Source organism: Triturus cristatus, chromosome 7, assembly GCF_964204655.1.
Source record: "Triturus cristatus chromosome 7, aTriCri1.1, whole genome shotgun sequence".
Lineage (NCBI taxonomy): Eukaryota > Metazoa > Chordata > Amphibia > Caudata > Salamandridae > Triturus > Triturus cristatus.
In genome coordinates this window covers 463,957,278-463,977,938 of record NC_140590.1, presented here as the reverse complement: position 1 = coordinate 463,977,938, position 20,661 = coordinate 463,957,278, and the positions used below count along the sequence as shown (strand labels likewise).

General features: G+C 50.1%; 1 protein-coding gene across 1 annotated transcript in view; it reads right to left on the bottom strand.

Moving 5' to 3' along the window:
* The window catches only part of TBCD (tubulin folding cofactor D), a 2,329,415-nt gene that overhangs the window by 1,237,531 nt on the left and 1,071,223 nt on the right, over positions 1–20,661 (bottom strand). The window contains exon 16 of the mRNA XM_085616794.1: positions 7,077–7,134. Within this exon, the coding sequence (XP_085472920.1) occupies positions 7,077–7,134 (58 nt within the window). The remainder of the gene's footprint in view (positions 1–7,076; positions 7,135–20,661) is intronic.

Below are 20,661 nucleotides of genomic sequence, written 5' to 3'. Positions count from 1 at the left end.
TCCCAGCTGTTTATCTTACTGAAGAGCTCCTACTCCATTGCCTTCACTTAGACTTTTTGGTTTGACCCCTCCTTTGTTTGTGATTTCAGTCTCAACACTCTTAAGAACTTTGGACATGTCAGCTATTTAAATTTAGTTGCTAGGAATCATATGCATGATTTCCCATATTGTTTTGAATCCTTTCCCTTTTTATTTGAGTGATGAAGAACGATTAGCTTTAATATCCTGAGTAACGAGGACCCATGGCTAAAATGGATGAAAGATAACTGCCTGAAGCGCAACACAAACAAATCAGAAGTTCTGATCTTAGGAAGACACACCACCCTTTGGAATGACTACTGGTGGCCAGCGGAGCTTGGATTACCCTCCCTCCCCCCACAATGCCCCAAAGACCACACAAGCAACCTTGGCATCATCCTGGACAGCAAATTCTCCATGAAACGTCAGGTCAATGCTGTCACCTCAGCCTGCTTTCACATGAATTTTCAGATGGTCCCCTATCAGCGCAAGGAAAACTGTGACGCAGGCCCTCTTCACCAGCCAGTTAGACTACGGCATCGGACTCTATACAAAAATAAATTAGATAGTAGTGTTCCTCAAAGAGGAAAAAACAGCACACCAAACAAATACTAATCGTAAATACACTGAATACAGTCAAGGCGTGATGGTGTATAAGGATCAACAATTTCAAAGGGGTGCTCAAAGCTAATATTGGTGTCTACTACCTAAAGACATCGTCCGTATGCACAAGACATACACATATGGATATTCTCAAGAATAAGACTTAAATGGCACACCCAAACAATGCGGAGGTTCAGTTCCCCACTAGTGTAAATTTCCAGCTATATTCAAGCCACATGTAATTGTAAAAGAAGACAATACGAGGATCAGTCCCATTAGATGGTCATCTTGTTTGGTAACAAATCCAAGACCCCTTAGTAATTCAGTTGCTTTTCATCTTTATTTTTCAAATTCCAGTACACGGACCAGCCGACACGTGTTTCGTCTTACAAAGACTTTTTTAAGGCACAAATCGAAATAAAGTTGTATCGATGATATTTGTATTGTATCGACGAGAATCCAAAGCACAACGTCCGAAATATCCAAAGTAACTATAGCGTATTGTATGTCATGCCATCAGTCGTAATGTAATGTAATTCGCTTCAATGCAATAAACAGAAACCGTTCAATAACGTTCTTCAAATGGTAGCGTGCATCAACCTTGATAAGCGTGCACCCGCTATCTGTTGCCACAGGAAATAGTCGTGCAACCGCAATACGCACCGTCTCACTCGTAAGTAACGCACTCTATGTCGGCACCACCACCAAACTCATACAAAGACTCCAGACAATTCAGAACGGCAGCTGCAAGACTGATCCTCAACCTGCCAAAGAGAACACACATCACCCAGCACCTAAAGGACCTCCGCTGGCTCCCCGTCCAGAAGAGATGCCATTTCAAACTCCTAACTCATGCCTACAGAGCTACAAAGCCCTTTACAACCAAAGACCAGCCTACATGAACCTTTGCCTGTTCTTCCACCAACCTACCAAAAACCTCCACTCCGCATATCTTGCTCAGACACCACGTATCCACTGCTGCCTCTCAACAGGATGCGGATTCTCCCACCTCGCCACCACAGACTGGAACACCCTCCACCTCCGCACTGCACCCTTACTGACCTACTTCAGGAAGGGACTCAAGATCTGGTTCTTTGACTAACAGCTGCAGCACAGTCCCTGGATACCCCCTGGGTTGAGTAGCCGCGCTTTTACAAATACTGTTTGATAGACTGATATGTCTAGGAAACTTGTTTGTTTCCCATGAGCTTGGGATCATTGCTTAGAAGCACATAGCAGGAGTGATATTAGCTTTCCCCTACGAGAGTTTGGTTAGTATATCAGTCTGTCTACTGCTCTAAGTATTATGTTGGGAATCTAAAGAGGTTGATGTTGATCATCAAGTTTGTCACCCGGTACCTCTTCCCAGTTTCTCGTCAGCTTTGGGCCGTGACCTCAATCAATCAATCATAGTATTTATAAAGCGTACTACATACCCGTGAGGGTCTTAAGGCGCTGGGGGGGGGGGGGTTTGCTGCTACTGTTCGAAGAGCCAGGTCTTGAGAAGTCTCCTGAAGGTTAGGAGGTCTTCGGTCTGCCGCAGGCAGATGGAGAGGGTGTTCCATGTCTTGGCGGCGAGGTGGGAGAATGATGTGACGCTGGCGGTCCCTCTTCGGATGCGGGGGACGGTGGTGAGGGCGGTTTCTGCGGCACGGAGCTTGCGGGTGGGGGTGTAGAGGCGGAGTCGGCTGTTGAGGTACGCTGGCCCGGTGTTGTGGAGTGCCTTGTGTGCGTGGGTGAGGAGCTTGAAGGTTATCCTCTTGTTGATGGGAAGCCAGTGCAGGTCTTTCAGGTGGGGTGTGATGAGGCTGCTGCGAGGGATGTCGAGGATCAGGCGGGCAGAGGCGTTCTGGATGCGTTGGAGCCGTTTCAGGAGTTTGGCCCGGGCTCCTGCGTAGAGTGCGTTGCTGTAGTCCAGTCTACTGCTGACGAGGGCCTGGGTAACCGTCCTTCTCATTTCGGTGGGGATCCACTTGAAGATCCTGCGAAGCATGCGGAGGGTGTTGAAGCAGGAGGAGGAGACGGCGGTGACCTGCTTCATCATGGAGAGGGTGGAGTCGAGGACGACCGCTAGGTTGCGTGCGTGGTTGGTGGGTGTAAGGTAGGGGTGGGCGGAATTTGCGTAATCGCGTTACGCAAATCTCCGCGAAACGGTAAAAAATCTCCGCGAACACGCAGAAATTCCGCGAACACGCGGAATTGCTTGTTCGCAAAACTTTTTTCCTGTTCGCGATCGCTGTTTGCGTGCTCGGGGTGAAATATCTCGCGAACACGCATATTGAGAACGCGAACAAGCAAAAAATTTCGCGAAGTCGCGGAACGCAGATTTTTGGGCAATTTCGCGTTCTCCGCGGAACGCGAAATTACCCAAATTCCGCAAATTCCGCGAACGCAACGGAATTTACCGCCCAGGCCTAGTGTAAGGGGTGCTCCTAGTGCAGTCGGCCACCAGGAGTCGTCCCAGGCAGAGGGGGTGGGTCCGAGGATGAGGACCTCCGTCTTGTCCGAGTTCAGCTTCAGTCGGCTGTTTCTCATCCAGTCGGCGATGGCCTGCATTCCTTCGTAGAGGTTGGTTTTGGTGGTGTGGGGGTCTTTGGTGAGGGAGAGAATCAGCTGGGTGTCGTTGGCGTAGGAGATAATGTTGAGGTTGTGTCGTCGTGCTACGTGGGCGAGCGGTGCCATGTAGATGTTGGAAGAGCGTTGGGCTGAGGGATGAGCCTTGGGGGATGCCGCAGATGATCTCGGTGGCTTCGGAGCAGAAGGGGGGGGGCGGGAGGCGGATGCTCTGAGTTCTGCCGGAGAGGAAGGAGGTGGTCCAGTCCAAGGCCTTCTCTTGGATTCCGGCATCGTGGAGGCGTGTTCTTAGTGTGCGGTGGCAGACCGTGTCGAAGGCAGCTGACAGGTCCAAGAGGATGAGGGCCGTGGTTTCTCCGTTGTCAAGCAGGGTCCTGATGTCGTCGGTGGTGGCGATGAGGGCGGTTTTGGTGCTGTGGTGGCTGCGGAACCCGGACTGGGACGGGTCCAGGATGTTGTTTTCTTCGAGGAAGCTTGTCAGTTGTTTGTTGACGGCTTTTTCGATGACCTTCGCCGGGAACGGGAGCAGGGAGATGGGTCGGAAGTTCTTGAGGTCCTTGGGATCCGCCTTGGGTTTCTTGAGTAAGGCGTTGATCTCTGCGTGCTTCCAGCTCTCTGGGAAAGTCGCTTTCTCGAAGGAGAGGTTGATGGTTTTCCGGAGGTGGGGTGCGATGGTGCTGCTGGCTTTGTTGAAGATGTGGTGTGGGCAGGGGTCTTCCGGGGATCCGGAGTGGATGGTTTTCATGATCTTGATGGTGGCGTCGTCGTTGATGTTGGTCCAGGCCAGCAGGCGTTTGGTGCAGGTGGTAGTCATGGGAGTGGGGGTCTCAGCGGTTGCTGGGGTGGTGACAGCGTTAAAGCTGTCGTGGATGTCTGCGATCTTGCGATTGAAGAAGGTGGCCAGTGAGTCGCACAGGTCTGGAGACGGAGGGATGTCGTTGGTGTTGGAGCTGGGGTTGGAGAGTTCCTTCACGATGCTGAAGAGCTCTTTGCAGTTGTGTGCGTTGTTGTCTAGGCGGTCTTTGAAGGAGGTCTTTTGGCAGATCTGATGAGGCGGTGGTGTCTGCGGGTGGCGTCCTGGTGAGCTGTGTATCTTTCCGGTGTTTGTTCACGGATCCAGTTCTTTTTGAGTTTTCGGCAGGTTCGCTTGGAGGCCTGGAGGTCTTCGGTGAACCAGCTGGCTCTCTCGCTGGTGTGGGTGTTGGGGGGTTTCTTGAGTGGGGCGAGGGTGCTGGCGCAGTCAACAATCCACTGTCTGAGGCTGCGGGCGTCGGGGTCGGTCGGGTCTGTGGGTGGGCTCTGGGCAAGGGCGGTAGTAAGCTGGTCCTCTATGACCTTGCTCCAGTTGCGGAGAGGCATCTGTTGGGTGTGGTGGTGTGTGGTGGGTTTCCGGAAGGTGAAGTGGATGCAGCGGTGGTCGGTCCAGTGGAGTTCGGTGGTGTGGTTGACGGAGACGTGAGTGCTTGCTGAGAAAATGGGGTCAAGCGTGTGGCCGGCGGAGTGGGTAGGTGTTATGATGAGTTGTCTGAGTCCAAGGTTGGCGAGGTTGTCGATCAGGGTGGACGAGTTGGGGTCGTTGTTGTTCTCGAGGTGGAAGTTCAGGTCCCCGAGGAGGATGTAGTCCGTGGAGGCGAGGGCGTGTGTGCTGATGAAGTCGGCAATGGAGTCGCTGAACTGCGGTCAGGGTCCGGGGGGTCTGTAGACGAGGGTGCCTCTGAGGGTGGTGTTGGGGTCGGTGTGGATCTGGAAGTGCAGGTGTTCGGCGGTGCTGAGGGTGTCGTCTGTGTTGGTTGAGACTTTGAGAGTGTTCCTGTGGATGATGGCGATTCCTCCTCCGTTGGTGCGGTCCTTACGGGTGATCTTGTAGCCTTCTGGGATGGCTATGGCGATGTTGGGTGCCGAGGAGGGGTTCAGCCAGGTCTCCGTGAGGAAGGCGACGTCTGGGGCGTTGGTGTCGAGTAGGTCCCAGAGTTCGACGGCGTGTTTGCGGGCGGAGTGGGTGTTGAGCAGGATGCATCTGAGGAAATTGGGTTCTTCGGTGGGTGGGTTGGAGGGCCGGATGCTGGTGAAGCTGCAGTTCCGGCAGGAGAAGGGTCCTTGGGTGCGCTTCGGGGGCAACCAGGCAGCAGGTGCGTGATCGTCCGGCGTTGAGTGCGTGGAGGGTGTTGGAGTCGTAGCGGAGGCGGGCGTTGTGGTATCCGCGGGGGCCTGGCGCTGGGCGCAGTCCAGGCGCAGACGGGCTTGCCTTAGGCGCGTCTTTGGCGCACCAGCGGCACAGCTGCTGCACGGCCTCCATATGTGGGGCTGAGAGAGGGAGGAGCAGCTGGGAGGCGGGAGCGGGGCGGCGAATGGGAAGCAGGGGGGCGGGCTGCAGGGGATGCAACGGCGGGAAATACGGAGGGGGGAGCGGGCGGGGGTCACAGAAGGCAAAAAGTGGACACTGGGCAAAAAGGGGCACAAGGGGGAAGGACAATAGAGCTGGAGACAATCAGGGGCACAGAAGAAAACAGCAGAAAACACAGTAATAGTTACGGGAGATCGGAATGCAGGCGGACACAACAAAATGTGAGCGGCAGCAGCGGCGGGCTCAGGGCACACAGGGGGGCTGTGCGGTGGTGAGGGGAGCGACCTGCCTTGTGACAGGGTCAAGTGTCGCTCCATTGCAGATGGAGGAGGTTATTGGTAGTCTTCAACACTGCGTGTGGACATCTCCCATGCACGCACCCTCGAATAAGTCAGGTAAAAATTTTATCATCTTTACTAATGATTCTCTTCTAGCCAGGTTAGCACCCATTGTTTTTGCTCTCTAGTACTCTTGGCTCCATTCCCTTCTTGATAGCGGCTTCCCGATTTCAGCCTTACACCCGTTTTGTCATGGCCTCTTTTTTGTTTGTGGGGGGTGTGGGTCAGGATTTGATATGTTTCAGATAGCATATGTTTACCATCAGTTTTAGTGATCAGCCACTATTTGAATGTAGTTTTCGGTCTACATGCTTACGCCCTAATCAATTTTTGTGTGATCTAACTTTTAACCTGAAGATATCTCACTCTCTCCTTTTCTGGCACGCCATAATCAAACTTAATCTACTCAAAGGACTTCAGGCCTTCACAGATGTCCCCTATTCACTTGCATCCCATCCTACATGTTTTACTTCCACTAGAGCTGGTGTTAAAACTGGCGATACCAATGAATGGCCTGAATGGGGATGGAACAGAAAGAGCCATTTCTTTGTCATTAATATATCCCATACCGCCAGCGTATATCTAGTCAGGATACAGAAGTACAGGCCCTAGCCTAATATTTCTTAGGCAAGCATGATATTTTCCATGTGTGTGCCCCTGCAATTGTCTTCTCAATATAACAACACTATTTCTCGCTCTTTCATCTGTTGCACTCCACCATGTAGAGTAATTGGGGCATGTGGGAGTAATTCACTATGTTCGGGAGGCCAACCCCTCCCTCCTCCGCAAGGCAGAACATGATTTTCTTAGCTAACCTAAGCCTTTTACCGGCCCATACAAATTTGCGGATCTTGTATGTGAATTGCTCTATCTTTACATACCTGATATTGTCTTTTTTTCATCACTATGATGGCCGGGGGCTCTATATTTAGTACGAAAAGGTGAGGTGAAAAGGGGCCAGACTAATTTTGAATGGAGGTGAACACTCGCCATTGACTCGGACCTTAGCAAAGGGATCGCTGCAACTACTAAAAATCCAAGATTTGTATTTAGTGCTGAAGTAAAATACCTCTAGAGTCTCAGCGAGGAATAACCAATGTGAAATAACCCATGCTGAATGCTTTATAAAAGATATTTAAGTCTAAACTAGTGAATAACAAGGAAATTATTTTAAAAGAACAAAATATATAGTAACTCACCGAGGCTGCTCTTCTGCAGTTCACATCACGATCAAACACAGCAGCAATTACCAAAGCACTGTAAAGAAGAGACATATATTCTATTATTTGCAATAGCCACCGCTACTTTAAATACAGTGCATTAATTGCTCAAAATAATCTTAAGAAAAAGGCAAGTACTTAATATACAACAGTGCTAGAATAGCTTAATTCAGGGGCTTACTTCTAATATTAATCGGTAAAAGGGACAACCCTTTATCATTACAACCCATCTTCAACAGCATTTTTAGCCTTTCACTACTTGGCCTCCCATAACCAACTTCCATTCAACTTTCCAAAATGTTTGCTAGAGGTGCTTTGCATTTCTTTGCCAGATTTCAAAAGTTGAAAGGAAAGTTAAGGGTTGAAAGGAAAGAAATAGCAAAAGGAACCGTAGCAGTTTGTCAGGTAATTATTTAATCAAGACTGCAAAAAATTGGCATGTGCCTACTATATTATGTTTGTATTATGACGTTTTATTCAGTGTCTTTTATGAAATTCTTTATAAAGTCTCTACTGAGCATGTGTAGGATGGAAGCATTTTGATAGGTAGCACCAAAATTCCAGAATCACTTAATCTAGGGCCACATGCATCATTATTTAAATAGCAATTACCTAATTGCGATTCTCTGCGAATCGCAATTAGGTAATCGCTATTTGAATGTATGGAACTCCAAGAGTTTCATTTAGTGTTTCCTAATGGTTCGCACATCGACCTACCTCATTAATATTAATGAGGCAGGTAGCAATTTGTGACCCATTAGGGATCGCTAAAATCAAAGGGATGGTGGCCTTCTTGGGTCAGCAGACCACCAGGTCTGCGATTGCTTTTAAATAAAGCAAATGTTTTTTTATTTTTAAATGCAGCCTGTTTTCCATAAAGGAAAACGGGTTACGTAAAAAATAAATATTAAAAGTTTTCTTTCCATTTTTCAAGAGCAGGCAGTGGTCTGTGGGACCACTGCATGCTCTTAAAAATCTTTTTACGAACATGCACAAAGGGGAAGGGGCCCCCTGGGCACCCCTTCGTGTTTGCGAATGGGTTACCACGACTTGTAAGTAGGTGGTAAAATTTGAATGTTTTGCAACCGCATTTCGGCCGCAAAACATTCCTACATACCGCTGTGATTCGGTATTAGAAGGGAGGCCCTAAACACAAACCTTCCTAATACAGAATCGCTATGTATTTGCAATTCCAAATTGCAATTTGGTAACAAAATTGGAATTCAAACATACCGAAATGCATTTTACTGGTCGCAACCAATCCAATTCCGCAAATTGGGTTGTTTACGACCGGTAAAATGCGAGATACATGTGGCCCTTAGAGAGTTAGTCACATTTCTACCTGTGAGTGAATCTCACTGGATGAGAGGTCCTGAAAACTCTTTTTGAAATAATTGCATCTTGGATTGGCTGAATTCTGTGATTTCCAAAACACTTTATTTGGCACCAAGTGACATGTTTTGACACTCTGCTGGGCCAGAACATTCCAAGCAAATAATTAGCAATGTTTAGCTACATTTTCACTTTAAAAACCTTGTGGGGCAGCAAAATTTGCGGATCTACTTTGAAATCTGTGTATAAATTATTTAATTCTATGGCAGGACAGGAGGCGAGGATTATGCTCTGCTTTCTTTATTTTCCAACACCAGCAGTTTTAACATTAACCGAAAAAAACTCTCTTTCCCATGAAACACAGGGAACAGTCAGTCCATGAGGTCAGCCAATCAGCATCCACACACGTCCTGAAAGGTCCATGGCTGATGGGACACTCCCTCTTTCTTTTCCTACTTCACCAGCAGATAAGTCGCTTCCCATCCTCTATGGTTTTCTGACATTGTGTACTTATGCTTTTCTGACATTGTACTGTAATTGAGTTTATGTGGCAGCGCAAGCACTTTTTTTTTTTTTTTTTTTTTTTTTTTTTAAATATCGCGAGCGCTAGTGTGTCTTTGATTAAGTTTACTTGCCCCGGGAGCGTCCTTCATCGCTTCTTTCGCGGCTACATTGCGGGCTCGCGGTGACGAAGACGGCCGCCAGAGGGCACCAGTGCAGCGCATCTCGCATCTTGTTGCTCGGCTGGAACACGTTTTTCCTGTCAGGAATTTCCTGTCAGTGCATCCCCGCCGAGCAACAAGCCCGCACGCCTGGAAACCTTGACGCCCTGTTACCGGGTGTGTAATCTTGCAGCCTGATGCCCTCTATTGGGTCGGTAGGGAAGTTTTCCTTACCGAGATGGTGACTTTGTTAAGGCTCTCATTACCATTGAAAGGGGCCTAGCCCAGGCAGTCATTGCCAGTTTCTTGCATTAGCCCTTTGATCAGAGGGTGTTTAGGCCCCAGGGTTGGTTACTCCTGATTCTTGCATTTTGCAGGCCAAATCCAGGGTTTCAGACCCGCCAAATTCATGGAACCTCAGGTTCGCCAAAGTGGTTATGTTATGGTACTGAGATTTTTAGAGCGCTCTGTTACCCTGGGGTGTCCTGGCGCAGTTGGACATAACAGTCTTTTTTCCTTATTGCTGCCCAGCCATGACTATGGAAGGGGAATATGTGGAGGAAGAAGCCTTTCAGGTTTTGCCCCTAGACTATTTTGGTGACGCGGTGGACGCCTCCATCCACCACACAGTAGCTGCAGCTGTGGGTCCCTTTGAGAGGCGTATTATGCAAGTTGCCTACCTTTATGCATCTGGGGAACGTCCCCCCGCCCTCTAAAAGAAAACTGACGCTGCAGTGGATTTTGGGGCCTTCGAACGCCTTAAAAAGGCCTTCTTGGCACGCCCTCCTTTAGAGCAAGTGGACCCAGTAGAAGAGGTGATCCCTTTCTCCCGGGGGGGGGGAGGGGGGAACTACGAGGGTGATGATTCCCCCACTGAGTCCCTAGAGGAAGTGGGTCCTTCTAGACCCTGGCGCCCTTCCAGGAATGCCACAGAGGCTCCTCCGGACATGCTTGTCCCTGAGGGCCTATTGCACCCTTGCTCCTCTGAGTGGACCCCGGGCGACAAGGTGGGGCAGTTTGTCGCCAGTCAGATGAGGAAGCCCCTAGAAAAGGAAGTTAGGGCCTGTCTGCGGGTGGAACGCCCTCGCCCCGCCAAAATAGATGCCAACGAGCTATCGTATTCCTGGGGAATGCGAAGTGCACCCTCTCGCCCGAGAGGAGTCACTCTTTGTTACTTAAAGTGGAACCCAAGCTTACGGACTTGCCATCCTCGGAGGCAGCGGCTGTCGCGGACGGGGGACTCTTCGGTGAGCCTTTTGTGAAGGAACTCACCAAGTTCGTCTCTACCTTCACCACCTTAGACAAGGTGCAGACCTCCATTAAGCGAGTGTTTCACCCTAAGGTTTTCGTTGGGGTCAGTCGTGGCTGGGGCGCTCGACCGGCCGCTTCTACACTCAAGCCCCTAACAAAGGCGAACGACCAGCCCAAGCAGGAATTCTTCCAATTGCGCAGAAACAACAGGGGCAGAGCCACCAGGGGTGGAGGCAGAGGCCATTTCCAGAACCAATCAGGTGAGTCTCTCCCCTTACCCCCATTTGTTAGTAGGGGCCAGACTGGCTCTATTCGCTCACAATTGGGAGACCCTTCCTTCAGACTCATGGGTTCTTCAGACCATCAGGGGTTTTCATATAGACTTCTACGGGACCCCGATACAGCAATCTCGACCACGGCCCCTGGTATTTACGTCAGCCCAGACTGCACTGGTAGACGACGAGGTTCAAGATCTCCTACGCAAGGGGGCGATAGTGTGCTCCTCCCTCCACCCAAACGGTTCTCTGAGCAATATCTTCTTGGTGGACAAACAGGACAGGGGTCAACGCCCAGTCATCAATCTGAAGGAGTTCAACAGCTGGTTGGTGTACCTCCATTTCAAAATGGATCCACCTGCTGCGAGACCTCCTGCCTCCGAACGACTGGATGGTGTACCTCGACCTAAGGGACGCGCATATATCCATCCCGATTTTTTCTCCACACCGTAGATTCCTTCAATTTCAGTGGAGATCGCAGGATTACAAATTCACCACACTGCCCTTCGGCCTCTCATCCGCACCTTGGCGTTTCACCAAGGTGCTCAAGCCAGTAGTGGAATATCTCAGAGCCCGAGGCTTCCGCCTCATTATTTATCTAGACGATATTCTCCTTCTGGCTTAATCCCCAGCCTTGCTCGCAGACCAGCTGGGGACGACGGTAACTCTCTTACAGAGCCTCGGCTTCGTCATCAACGAGAAGAAATCCCTCTTAGTCCCAGCCCAAAAAACTACGTTTCTGGGCTTTGTCAGACTCCGTCAACAAGTCACTGAGCCTCCCCTCCAGGAAGGTTTCTAAAATTCGTCGGGAGCTCCGACAAACCCTGGCCCGCCCCACCATCTCTCTTCGGCAGGTTGCCAGGGTGGTGGGTCTTCCATCCTCCTCCATACAGGCCATCTTTCCGGGGCCTCTCCATTACAGAGCCTTTCAACGGCTGAAAGCCACTCACCTCAGGAAGGATTTACAATATGCGGAACTTGTTCCTCTCACAGACGAGGTGAGGTTAGAGATGCAGTGGTGGTTGGACCACATGGAGGCCTGGAACGGGAGGGACATTTTCGGCTTGGTTTGGGACATCGTCATAGAGTTGAATGCCAGCAGGTCGGGCTGGGGAGCGCGTTGCGGCGACTCCTTAACAGGAGGAAAGTGGTCCGCAGACGAGCAGCGGCTTCACATCAATTGCTTGGAACTTTTGGCCGGTTCCTTCGCCATCAAGTGCTGGATGAAGGACAAGATCAGCTGCCATGTCCTTCTCAAAATGGACAAGGTGTCGGCTGTCTGCTACATCAACCACCTAGGGGGCACGAAATCCAAGGTGCTAGCGGACATGGCCAAGGAGTTCTGGACATTTTGCCTGGAGAACAGCGTCTCGGTGACAGCGGAATACCTTCCGGGAGTGTCCAATGTGGTGGCGGACTGGTACTCCCGAGAATGGTCGAATGTGAGCCTCTGGCAATTGGATACCAGAGTCTTCCAGAGACTCCACACCCCTTGGGGCACCTTCTCGGTGGATCTCTTTGCCTCTCGCCTAGATCTCCAACTACCCAGGTTTTTCAGTTGGAAGCCGGATCCAGCCACGGACGCCTTCCTTCAGGATTCGTCGACAGAGATGGGTTACATCTTTCTCCTGTTCGCCATGATCATGCATCTTTCGACGCAGGTTCGCAGGCAAAGGTAGTGTTGATAACGCCTTATTGGAGGTCACAAGTTTGGCTTCCAGTTCTTCTGGAACTTTCTTGGGATTCTCCAATCCTTCTACCCCGCGATCAGATGATTCTTCAGAATCCTCTGGGAGGGCCTCATCTGCTGGTTCTGCATAATCGGATGCCCCTCATAGCTTGGCGGATTTCCGGCAACGTTGGAGACTCCGAGGCTTATCAGGAGAAGCTCAAAACATCTTGGCAGCAGCATGGGCAGACGGCACCAACAAGCGATACCGTTCGGCTTGGTCCAGATGGGTGGGTTGTTGCTTGAGCAGGGATCAGGATCCCGTGGGGTGCGAAGTGGCCCACATCTTGAATTTTCTGGCATCCCTGGCCACAGAGGGCTTGGCATACCGCACGATTAATTCATACAGATCGGCAATCTCAGCAGGCCACGATCTGGTGCAGGGTAACGCCGTAGGGGAGCACCCTTTTGTTTGTAAGCTGATGAGAGGCATTCACTTATCCCTGCCTCCTTTGCCTAAATATGCACAATTGTGGGACGTCAACAAGGTGTTGTCTCACTAAGTCCTGGCATTCCAATAGGTACCTGTCTCGTAAGGAGCTTTCGGCAAAATTAGCCATGCTTCTCTGCTTGGTCTCCTGTCGGAGGGTTTCTGATGTGAGAGCCCTAGATCTCCATGGTCGGGTTTTACCCCTCAAGGAGTCCCTTTCCATATTTTCCGCTGCACTAAATCAGATTCTAGGGTGATCTCGTACCCGGCTTTTGATAGAAACACAAGTTGTGTGTGGTGCATTGTCTCAAGGCTTACAAGAGCATGATGGACAAATATCGCCCTCATGGCGTGAACCAACTGCTGATATCTCGGAGGAAACCCTTTAAGGCTGTCTCTTCTCCCACCATAGCAAGATGGATCAGATGGGTCATGAGGGAAGCAGGCACTGACGTTTTGCACTTCGGTGCCCACTCTGTTAGAGGAGCGATGGCATCCAAAGCCTTTTTCCTCGGGGCACGCCTCTAAGACATTATCAATGCCGCTGACTGGTCATCGGACTCCATGTTCAAAAAATTCTATTTTAAACCAGTCGTTGACGTGGCTTCCCTGGTGGTGGACAAGCTTTGAACGAGCATAATCCTCGCCTCCGGTCCTGCCATAGAATGAAAAATTTCCTAGTATACACAAAGGAAAGTTTCAATTCTATTAAGGACTCAGAGGCGAGGATTATTCCCGCTCAGCGTTCCTGAGGGTTCAGTCTCTTTCCCACCCTCGACTATTGATTAGCACTTTGTATGGTATAAGTATTTCTCTCAGTTCTCTTTGTGCACATGGTTTTGTTTTCCAGGGAGTTACTGTTCAATTGGTTTGTGTTCTTTTCATGATATTAAGCCTCATCTGTGCTATGCCTTTTGGGAACCCTGTGGTAATAGGTGCGGGTTCATCTTGATATCCTTTGACTTCTTTTAGGATCAGAACCTCCTAAAATGGACTCGTGAAATTCGATAATGGCTGGATGGTCGCATTCAAGAAAGAGGAAGTGTCCCAGCAGCCCCCGGACCTTTCAGCACGTGTGTGGATGCTGATTGGCTGACCTCATGGACTGACCTTTCCCTATGTTTCATGGGAAAGAGACTTTTTTTCGGTTAATGTTAAAACTGCTGGTGTTGCAAAATAAAGAAAGCAGATCATAATCCATCCTAGCCTCCGAGTCCTTAATAGAATTAAAACTTTCCTTTGTGTCTACTAGGAAATTTTTCATTTGCACTTAGAACTTGCTCAAAGCCAATATGAGCATATTTCAATAGTGGGGAGAATTCAAACTGTTATTTTATGCAAAAGCAGGCCCCTGCTACTACCCAAAGAGAGACAAGCAAGTCATACACATGTGAGAAACAAGTTACTTACCTTCAGTTACGTTTTATCTGGTAGAGGCAATATCTAGCCATAGATTCCTTACCTTTGAATTTCCCCAGGGGTCAGATTGGCTCCAGTAGATTTCTCATAAGCAGTACTCCTGCGCGCCGGTGGGTGGTGTCGGTCGGCTCCGCATGGCGTCGTAAGCGTAGAAGTTACATCCACCTCAGTGCACCGACGTCCGTTACTTTTCACGACTTTCCAAGTCAGAAGCACGGCGCCATGAAGAGTACCGAAACTAGTGTATCCAAACTAGGGCCGTGAAAGGGATTAGCCCCGACCCTAGAAATCTGGCCAAAGAGCGGGAAGGATGGGTGGGTCAGTAAGGAATCCATGGCTGTAGGTTGTCTCTACCAGATAAGGCTGTACTAAAGTTGAGTAATTTGTCCATCTGATAGAGGCATCTAGTCGTAGATTCCTTACCTCTGAATAGTTACAAAAGCAATACCATCCCCAGAGGTTTGTCTGCGGACAAATTTAGGCTAAGAAGTCCTGCAGAACCAAACGGGTGACGTGCCCGTCTCTATGGACCTGACTGTCCAGGCAGTAATGCTTGGTAAGCGTGTGCAGGAATGCCCATGTTGCTGCTTGACAGATGTCCAGGACTGGAACTCCACAGGTTAACACAGTGGTCACAGTCTTAGCTCTGGTGGAATGAACTCTTAAGCCTTCAGGAGGCTGCTTCTTTGCCACTGCATAGCAGATTTTAATGCAGAGAACAACTAAACAAGAGATATTACATTTCTGCACCGCCCAACCTTTCTTGGCACCAACACACCCCACCAAGAGTTGGTGGTCCACCAGGAACTCTCTTGTGCGGTCAAGGTAGAAAGACAACACTCTTTTTCGGTCCAGATGGTGGAGTTGCTACTCTTCTCTAGAGAGTTGTGGAGCAGCGTATTGGGTAAAGTGACTGATTGACCCACATGATAGGGTGTTACCACTTTTGGCAGGAAAGAGACACTAGTGCAAAGCATCAGTTTGTCCAGAAAAACTGATAGGAAGTGAGGCTTGGATGATAAAGCCTTCAGCTCACTCACCCTCCTGGCCAATGTAATGGCCACAAGAAAGGCTGTTTTGATGGTGAGCAGCCTGAGGGGACAATTGGGTAGGGGCTCGAAGGTAGCATACATTCGAAATGTGAGAACCAAATTAAGGTCCCACTGAGTTACAATGAAAGGGGAAGGTGGGAACAAATATACAAGACCTTTGAGAAATCTATTACAATCAGAGATTTAAATAAAGAGGATTGGTAAGGCAGCCGCAAGAAGGCAGAAAGATACCCTTTCAGAGTGCCAAGAGTAAAAGCCTGAGGGGCAGGGTTCAAAATAAAAACAAAAATTAGAAATGATGGCAGAAAGAGAGTCAATAGACTTTTCTGTACAATATGATACAAACTTTTTCCATCTGCAGGCTTATACCATCTTGGCGGAGGGACACCTGCCTGCCAGAATAACATTACAGACTTCGAGAGGAAGGTCGAAAGCTATCAACTGCCACGCAAGAAAGCAAAGAGTCAAAAGATTCGGGTGGAGCACCCTCCCCTTCTCCTGCGACAGAAGATCCTCCCGAAGTGGTAGCCTGATTGGAAGTTCGATGCTCATGTTCAGAAGCTTGGGATACCAGACTCTCCGCGCCCAGTCCGGAGCCACAAGGATGACTTCGGCCCAGTTGTTCCTGATCTTCTTGAGAACTCTGGGAAGGAGTGATATAGGCAGATAGGCAAACAGGACGCCTGAGCACCACTCGTGAAGAAAAGCGTCTCCGAGCGAGGACCACCTTGGAAACTACAATGTGCAAAACTGCTGACATTGCGCATTCTTGTCAGAGGTAAACAGATCAAACCAAGGCTGATCCCACTGTTGAAAGAGACCTTGTGCCACCCTTCGGGTGGAGACGCCATTTGTGATCTGTTAGGCATCGACGGCTGACTTCGTCCACCCTGGTGTTCAAGGAGCCTGACAGGTTGACCCACCAGGGAAGTGCCCTGCTCTTCCACATGGAGGTGGTGTTATTCGTGAGCATTTGTACTGTCCTTCCCCTGATGAAGGGTTGAAAGGCTTTTAATGCCAGTCGGACCATTCAGAGCTCTAACAGGATGATGTGGAGTCTGGTATCCGCTGGAGAGCAGAGTCCTCTGATCGCCACCTCTCCCAGGTAGTGGCACCATCCCAGGAGTGACGTATCTGTCACTACTGTGAGATCTGGTTGGGAAAGTGAGAGGGGTATGCCTCTGACCCAATCGCGATTCATTAGCCACCACTGAAGGTCTTTGCAGTTCACTTCCAGATCTGGACCATGTCGGAGAGATTCAGGTTCCATTGCAGACCTCGCATATGCCATCTGGCATGTGTCACTAGCAGGATGCAGGAGGTCATGTGGCCATGAGGCCCAGCAGCCTCAGAGTCCGTCTCAACAAAATCCAGGATAGAACATGAAATATCGGTATTATAGCCTGAATATCCTGAACTCGCCGCTCAGGAAGATAAGCCCAAAACTGAACTGTGTCCAGAACAGTTTTGATGAAAGGGAGCGTCTGAGAGGGAGTCAGGTGTGACTTCAGCATGTTGATAGTGAACCCCAGGGAACGCAGGAGGTCCACTGTAGCCTGGAGGTGGGAGACGACAACCTGGGGCAAGCCCGCCTTCAGCAGCCAGTCGTTGAGATAGGGGAAGACTGGCACCCCTGATCTGCGCAGATGAGCTGCGACCACCCCATCACCTTGGTGAGCACCCGAGGGAAGCTGGTAAGGCCAAAAGGGAGTACGGTGGACTAAAAATGCTCGTGGCTTATCTTAAACCATAGGTAATGCCGATGGGCAGGCAGGACAGGAATGTGAAAACAAGCATCCTGCAAAGTCCAATGCTACCATCCAGTCTCCTAGGTCTAGGGAAGACAAGACCTGAGCCAACATGAGCATCCTGAATTTCTCCTTTTTGAGGTAGTAGTTTAGGGCTTGGAGATCCAAGATAGGACAAACTCCCTCGTCCTTCTTTGGGACAAGAAAGAAGCAGGAATAGCAACCACAGCCTACTTCATGCACCAGAACCCTCTCTACGGCTCCCTTGGTCAAGAGAGCCATGAATCCCCCCGGAGCAGGGACAGATGATCTGCTGTCACCTGAATGCAAGATAGTGGCATGTAGGGAGAGGCAGCCTCGAGGGCAGGGAGTACCACCTTGGGCCGATCTGCAGAACCCACCTGTGCAATGTTAGGGACTGCCAGTGGTGGGGGTGATGGAGGATCCTGCCACCAACTGGACGCCCATGATCTAAAAGGGGAAGGTTAGGAAGGTTTGGAGGCTGCAGCTGAAGGGGGGTGGTGGCTGGACAAGACTGCTGGTTACCCAATCCACAAGGCACAGTTGAAAGCCCCTTTCTGCTCCACAAGAGTAGCAAAAGGCAGACTGTGGACGTGGAGCAGCCGAGAACCCGAAGAACTTAGCCGTGGCCTGCGAGTCCTTACAGCGAGTCTGACTTGTCTCCGAAGTACAGGTGTCATCAAAGGGCATGTCCATGAGGGAAGCCTGGACATCGCCTGAAAACCCAGATGTTCTCAGCCAGGCGTGGCATCGGAGGGCCTCCTCTGGGACCTGTGGCAGACCTCGTGCAACCATTTCCCACAGTGGGTTCGAATAACGGCCAAATAATCATGTGCTGTTCCCTGACCACAATGCAAGGCTGGTGGAACATTTTCTTTCCCAAGCTGTCCAGCCTCTTTGATTCCCTGTCCGGGGGCGCAGCAGTGACCACGCCATGGGAAGTAAAAGCTTAGACCACCATGCTCTCCGGGGTGCGGTGTTAGGTGGGGAAATTTGGTTCCCCTGAGGTGGGGTGGTTGACGGCAGGCAATTGTCCTATTCACAGGAGCCCATTTGGACCAAGCTCATTGAACGGGAGAAGGGGTTCAGAGGAGGAGACTCCTGTTTGCAACACCTCTGTTAAGATGTTAGTCTTGACTGCCATCGAGGGCAACTGAAGGTTAAGGACCTCAGCTGGCCTACGACCATTGCATATGTAGCTCCCTCCTCCATAGCCATGGGCAGGAGGGGAGAGCATACAGGTATCTGGAGACGTGTCCAGTCCACTGGCATCACCCAGTTCCTCACCCCAGTTAATATCCTGTTCATACAGGTATTCTGGGGGTCCAGTGACCCCTTCCATTCCTCCCCAAGGAATAGCACTTCAGAATAGGGCTCAAGCTCCGACCGAGGATGTGGAGTCCTGTCAGCACCAGAATCAACATTAGTCAATGGGGCTTTGGCTCCGTGTCATCAGGGGGGGATCAAAATGGGATGGCAAAGGGAGCGTCAGGCCGATGCCGGGGCAGGTCGCAATGGCAAGACTGGCGCCAATCCGGATCCATGACCAGATCCATGGGGGGCCCATCAGAGCCCGAAGGCGCATTGGAGGGGTCAGGCAGCTCAAAAATGAGGGGCATTGTCTCACTGAACTCTTTGATTTAAGCGGGGGCGCTCTGGGCTCCCGGAATACTGGGGAGGCATGGAGTCAGCTCAGGCGCAGATTCCAAGGAACAAGGCCTCGAACACTGATGTTGATACGTCCCGTCGGATGACGGACGAGGAGAAGTAGAAGCACGCTTCAACTTCTTGCACCTTTGTGCCTCTTACCTGAATGCCCCGGCCATTTGGAGTTGACGAACAAGACTTCAACTCCTGGAACAGTCCTGAGACCTTCTGCTCAAGCGTGACTATGATCTCGGCAGATTTGTGTGCCAGGCCATTAGCAGCTTCAGGAACCACTCCCTCAAAGCCTTCGGTGACATGGACCAGCAGTCTGAGAACGACATCGAGTCATGGTCACGCCCCAAGCACCATGAACGCACGAGGTGCGGATCTGTCACTGACATGACGTGGTGTCAGGCGCCACAGGGTTAAAACCGGTTTTCTTTGATGACATCCACGACATAGAAGGAGTAAACCTAAAAAAAGAATGACAAAAAGTCACAAAAAACCTGTCAAAAACTAACAGAGGGGTAGGTTTACCCGCAGCTCAGCGCTGGATAGCGTAGAAATAAAAGAGCAGACGTCAGCGCACCGAGGTGGCACCTATATAGGTGGCGCAGGCGTCACTTCTGGCACAGACGACGCCATTTGGAGCCTACCAGCGCGCAAGGATACTGTTCATGAAAAATCTTCCGGATCCAGTCTGACGGCTAGGGAAATTCAAAGGCAAGGAATCAGCAGCTAGATGTCTCTATCAGATACACATGATATGTGCATACCACATATTTACATGAAGTACGCTCCACAATGGGGGACTGCGGTCCTTGTTTGCTGCAGATGTGCAGTTCTAATTTGGTAAAGTATATCCACATTTTCACCGTCAACAGTAGCCTCCTATTTCAAAGTATAAAAGTGTAAGAAAGGAACCTTCCAACTACAACAGTGGATAAAAAAGGCCACAACAAATTCAGCTGTACAAGAAGAGACGGATTGGTTTTACTGGCACAGAGTGAACTCCCTCCACAGTGCCCTAGTTCTCTAGGTACCCGTCGCTCACCTACTGTTAACGGTGCACCACTTAGGTTTCGTCCTCGACGATATGCCGGGCTGTTCAATCAATCAATCAATCAGGGTACCTGTAAAGCGTGCTACTTACCCGTGAGGGTCTGAAGGCGCTGAGGGGGAGGTGCTACTGCTCGAAGAGCCAGGTCTTGAGGAGTCTTCTGAAGGCGAGTAGGTCTTGGGTCTGTCGTAGGTGGGTTGGGAGGGTGTTCCAGGTTTTGGCGGCGAGGTAAGAGAAGGACCTGCCGCCGGCGGTCGTACGTTGGATGTTCAGCTCACTTTGCTGAGTTTACATCTGCTAGTCTTCTCTCACAGTCTCAGGCTTTTGAAAATATAATGCCATTTCTTCCAACTCTCTCTTCATGTCCATTCCAGTCAGCTTCTTTCTCTACTATTGTAAAACACTTTATCCGACTCCACGCAGAAACTCAACAAACTTCAACTCATCAAAATTTGCCTGCTATTCTTTTTAATACATTCGCCATTTTGCGGCATATAAAACATTGCCACTGACTTTCTATTTCCAAGCGCGCTAAATTCTTAAAGTTTGTGAATCTACCACAAAGCTGTTGGAAATAGTTCTGCTTTTGCATGCAATGGTTTCACTCCTTACCATCCTGCTCAGACACTACGCTACGCTGCTTGTTGTTCCAAGATTTGTAGGCTTGGCATGGAGGGCACTCTTTTTCTTATACCATTACTAAAGCCTGGAACACTCTTCGTAGCCACTTACGTCATTGCAAACCCAGTGGTTAATTTGGAAATGTCAGGGCTCGCCCCAGGAGGCAGCGCTAACAGGAGAAATGTGCTGGGGCACACTGCCTCCTGACTAGTGCCCAGGCACCTATTATTCTGGAAAGGTCTTGGCCTAATGACTACAGCTGCGAACCGGGTTCGAGTGTCGGCGTGGCTCAACATTCTGTGATTCTGTGGAAAATC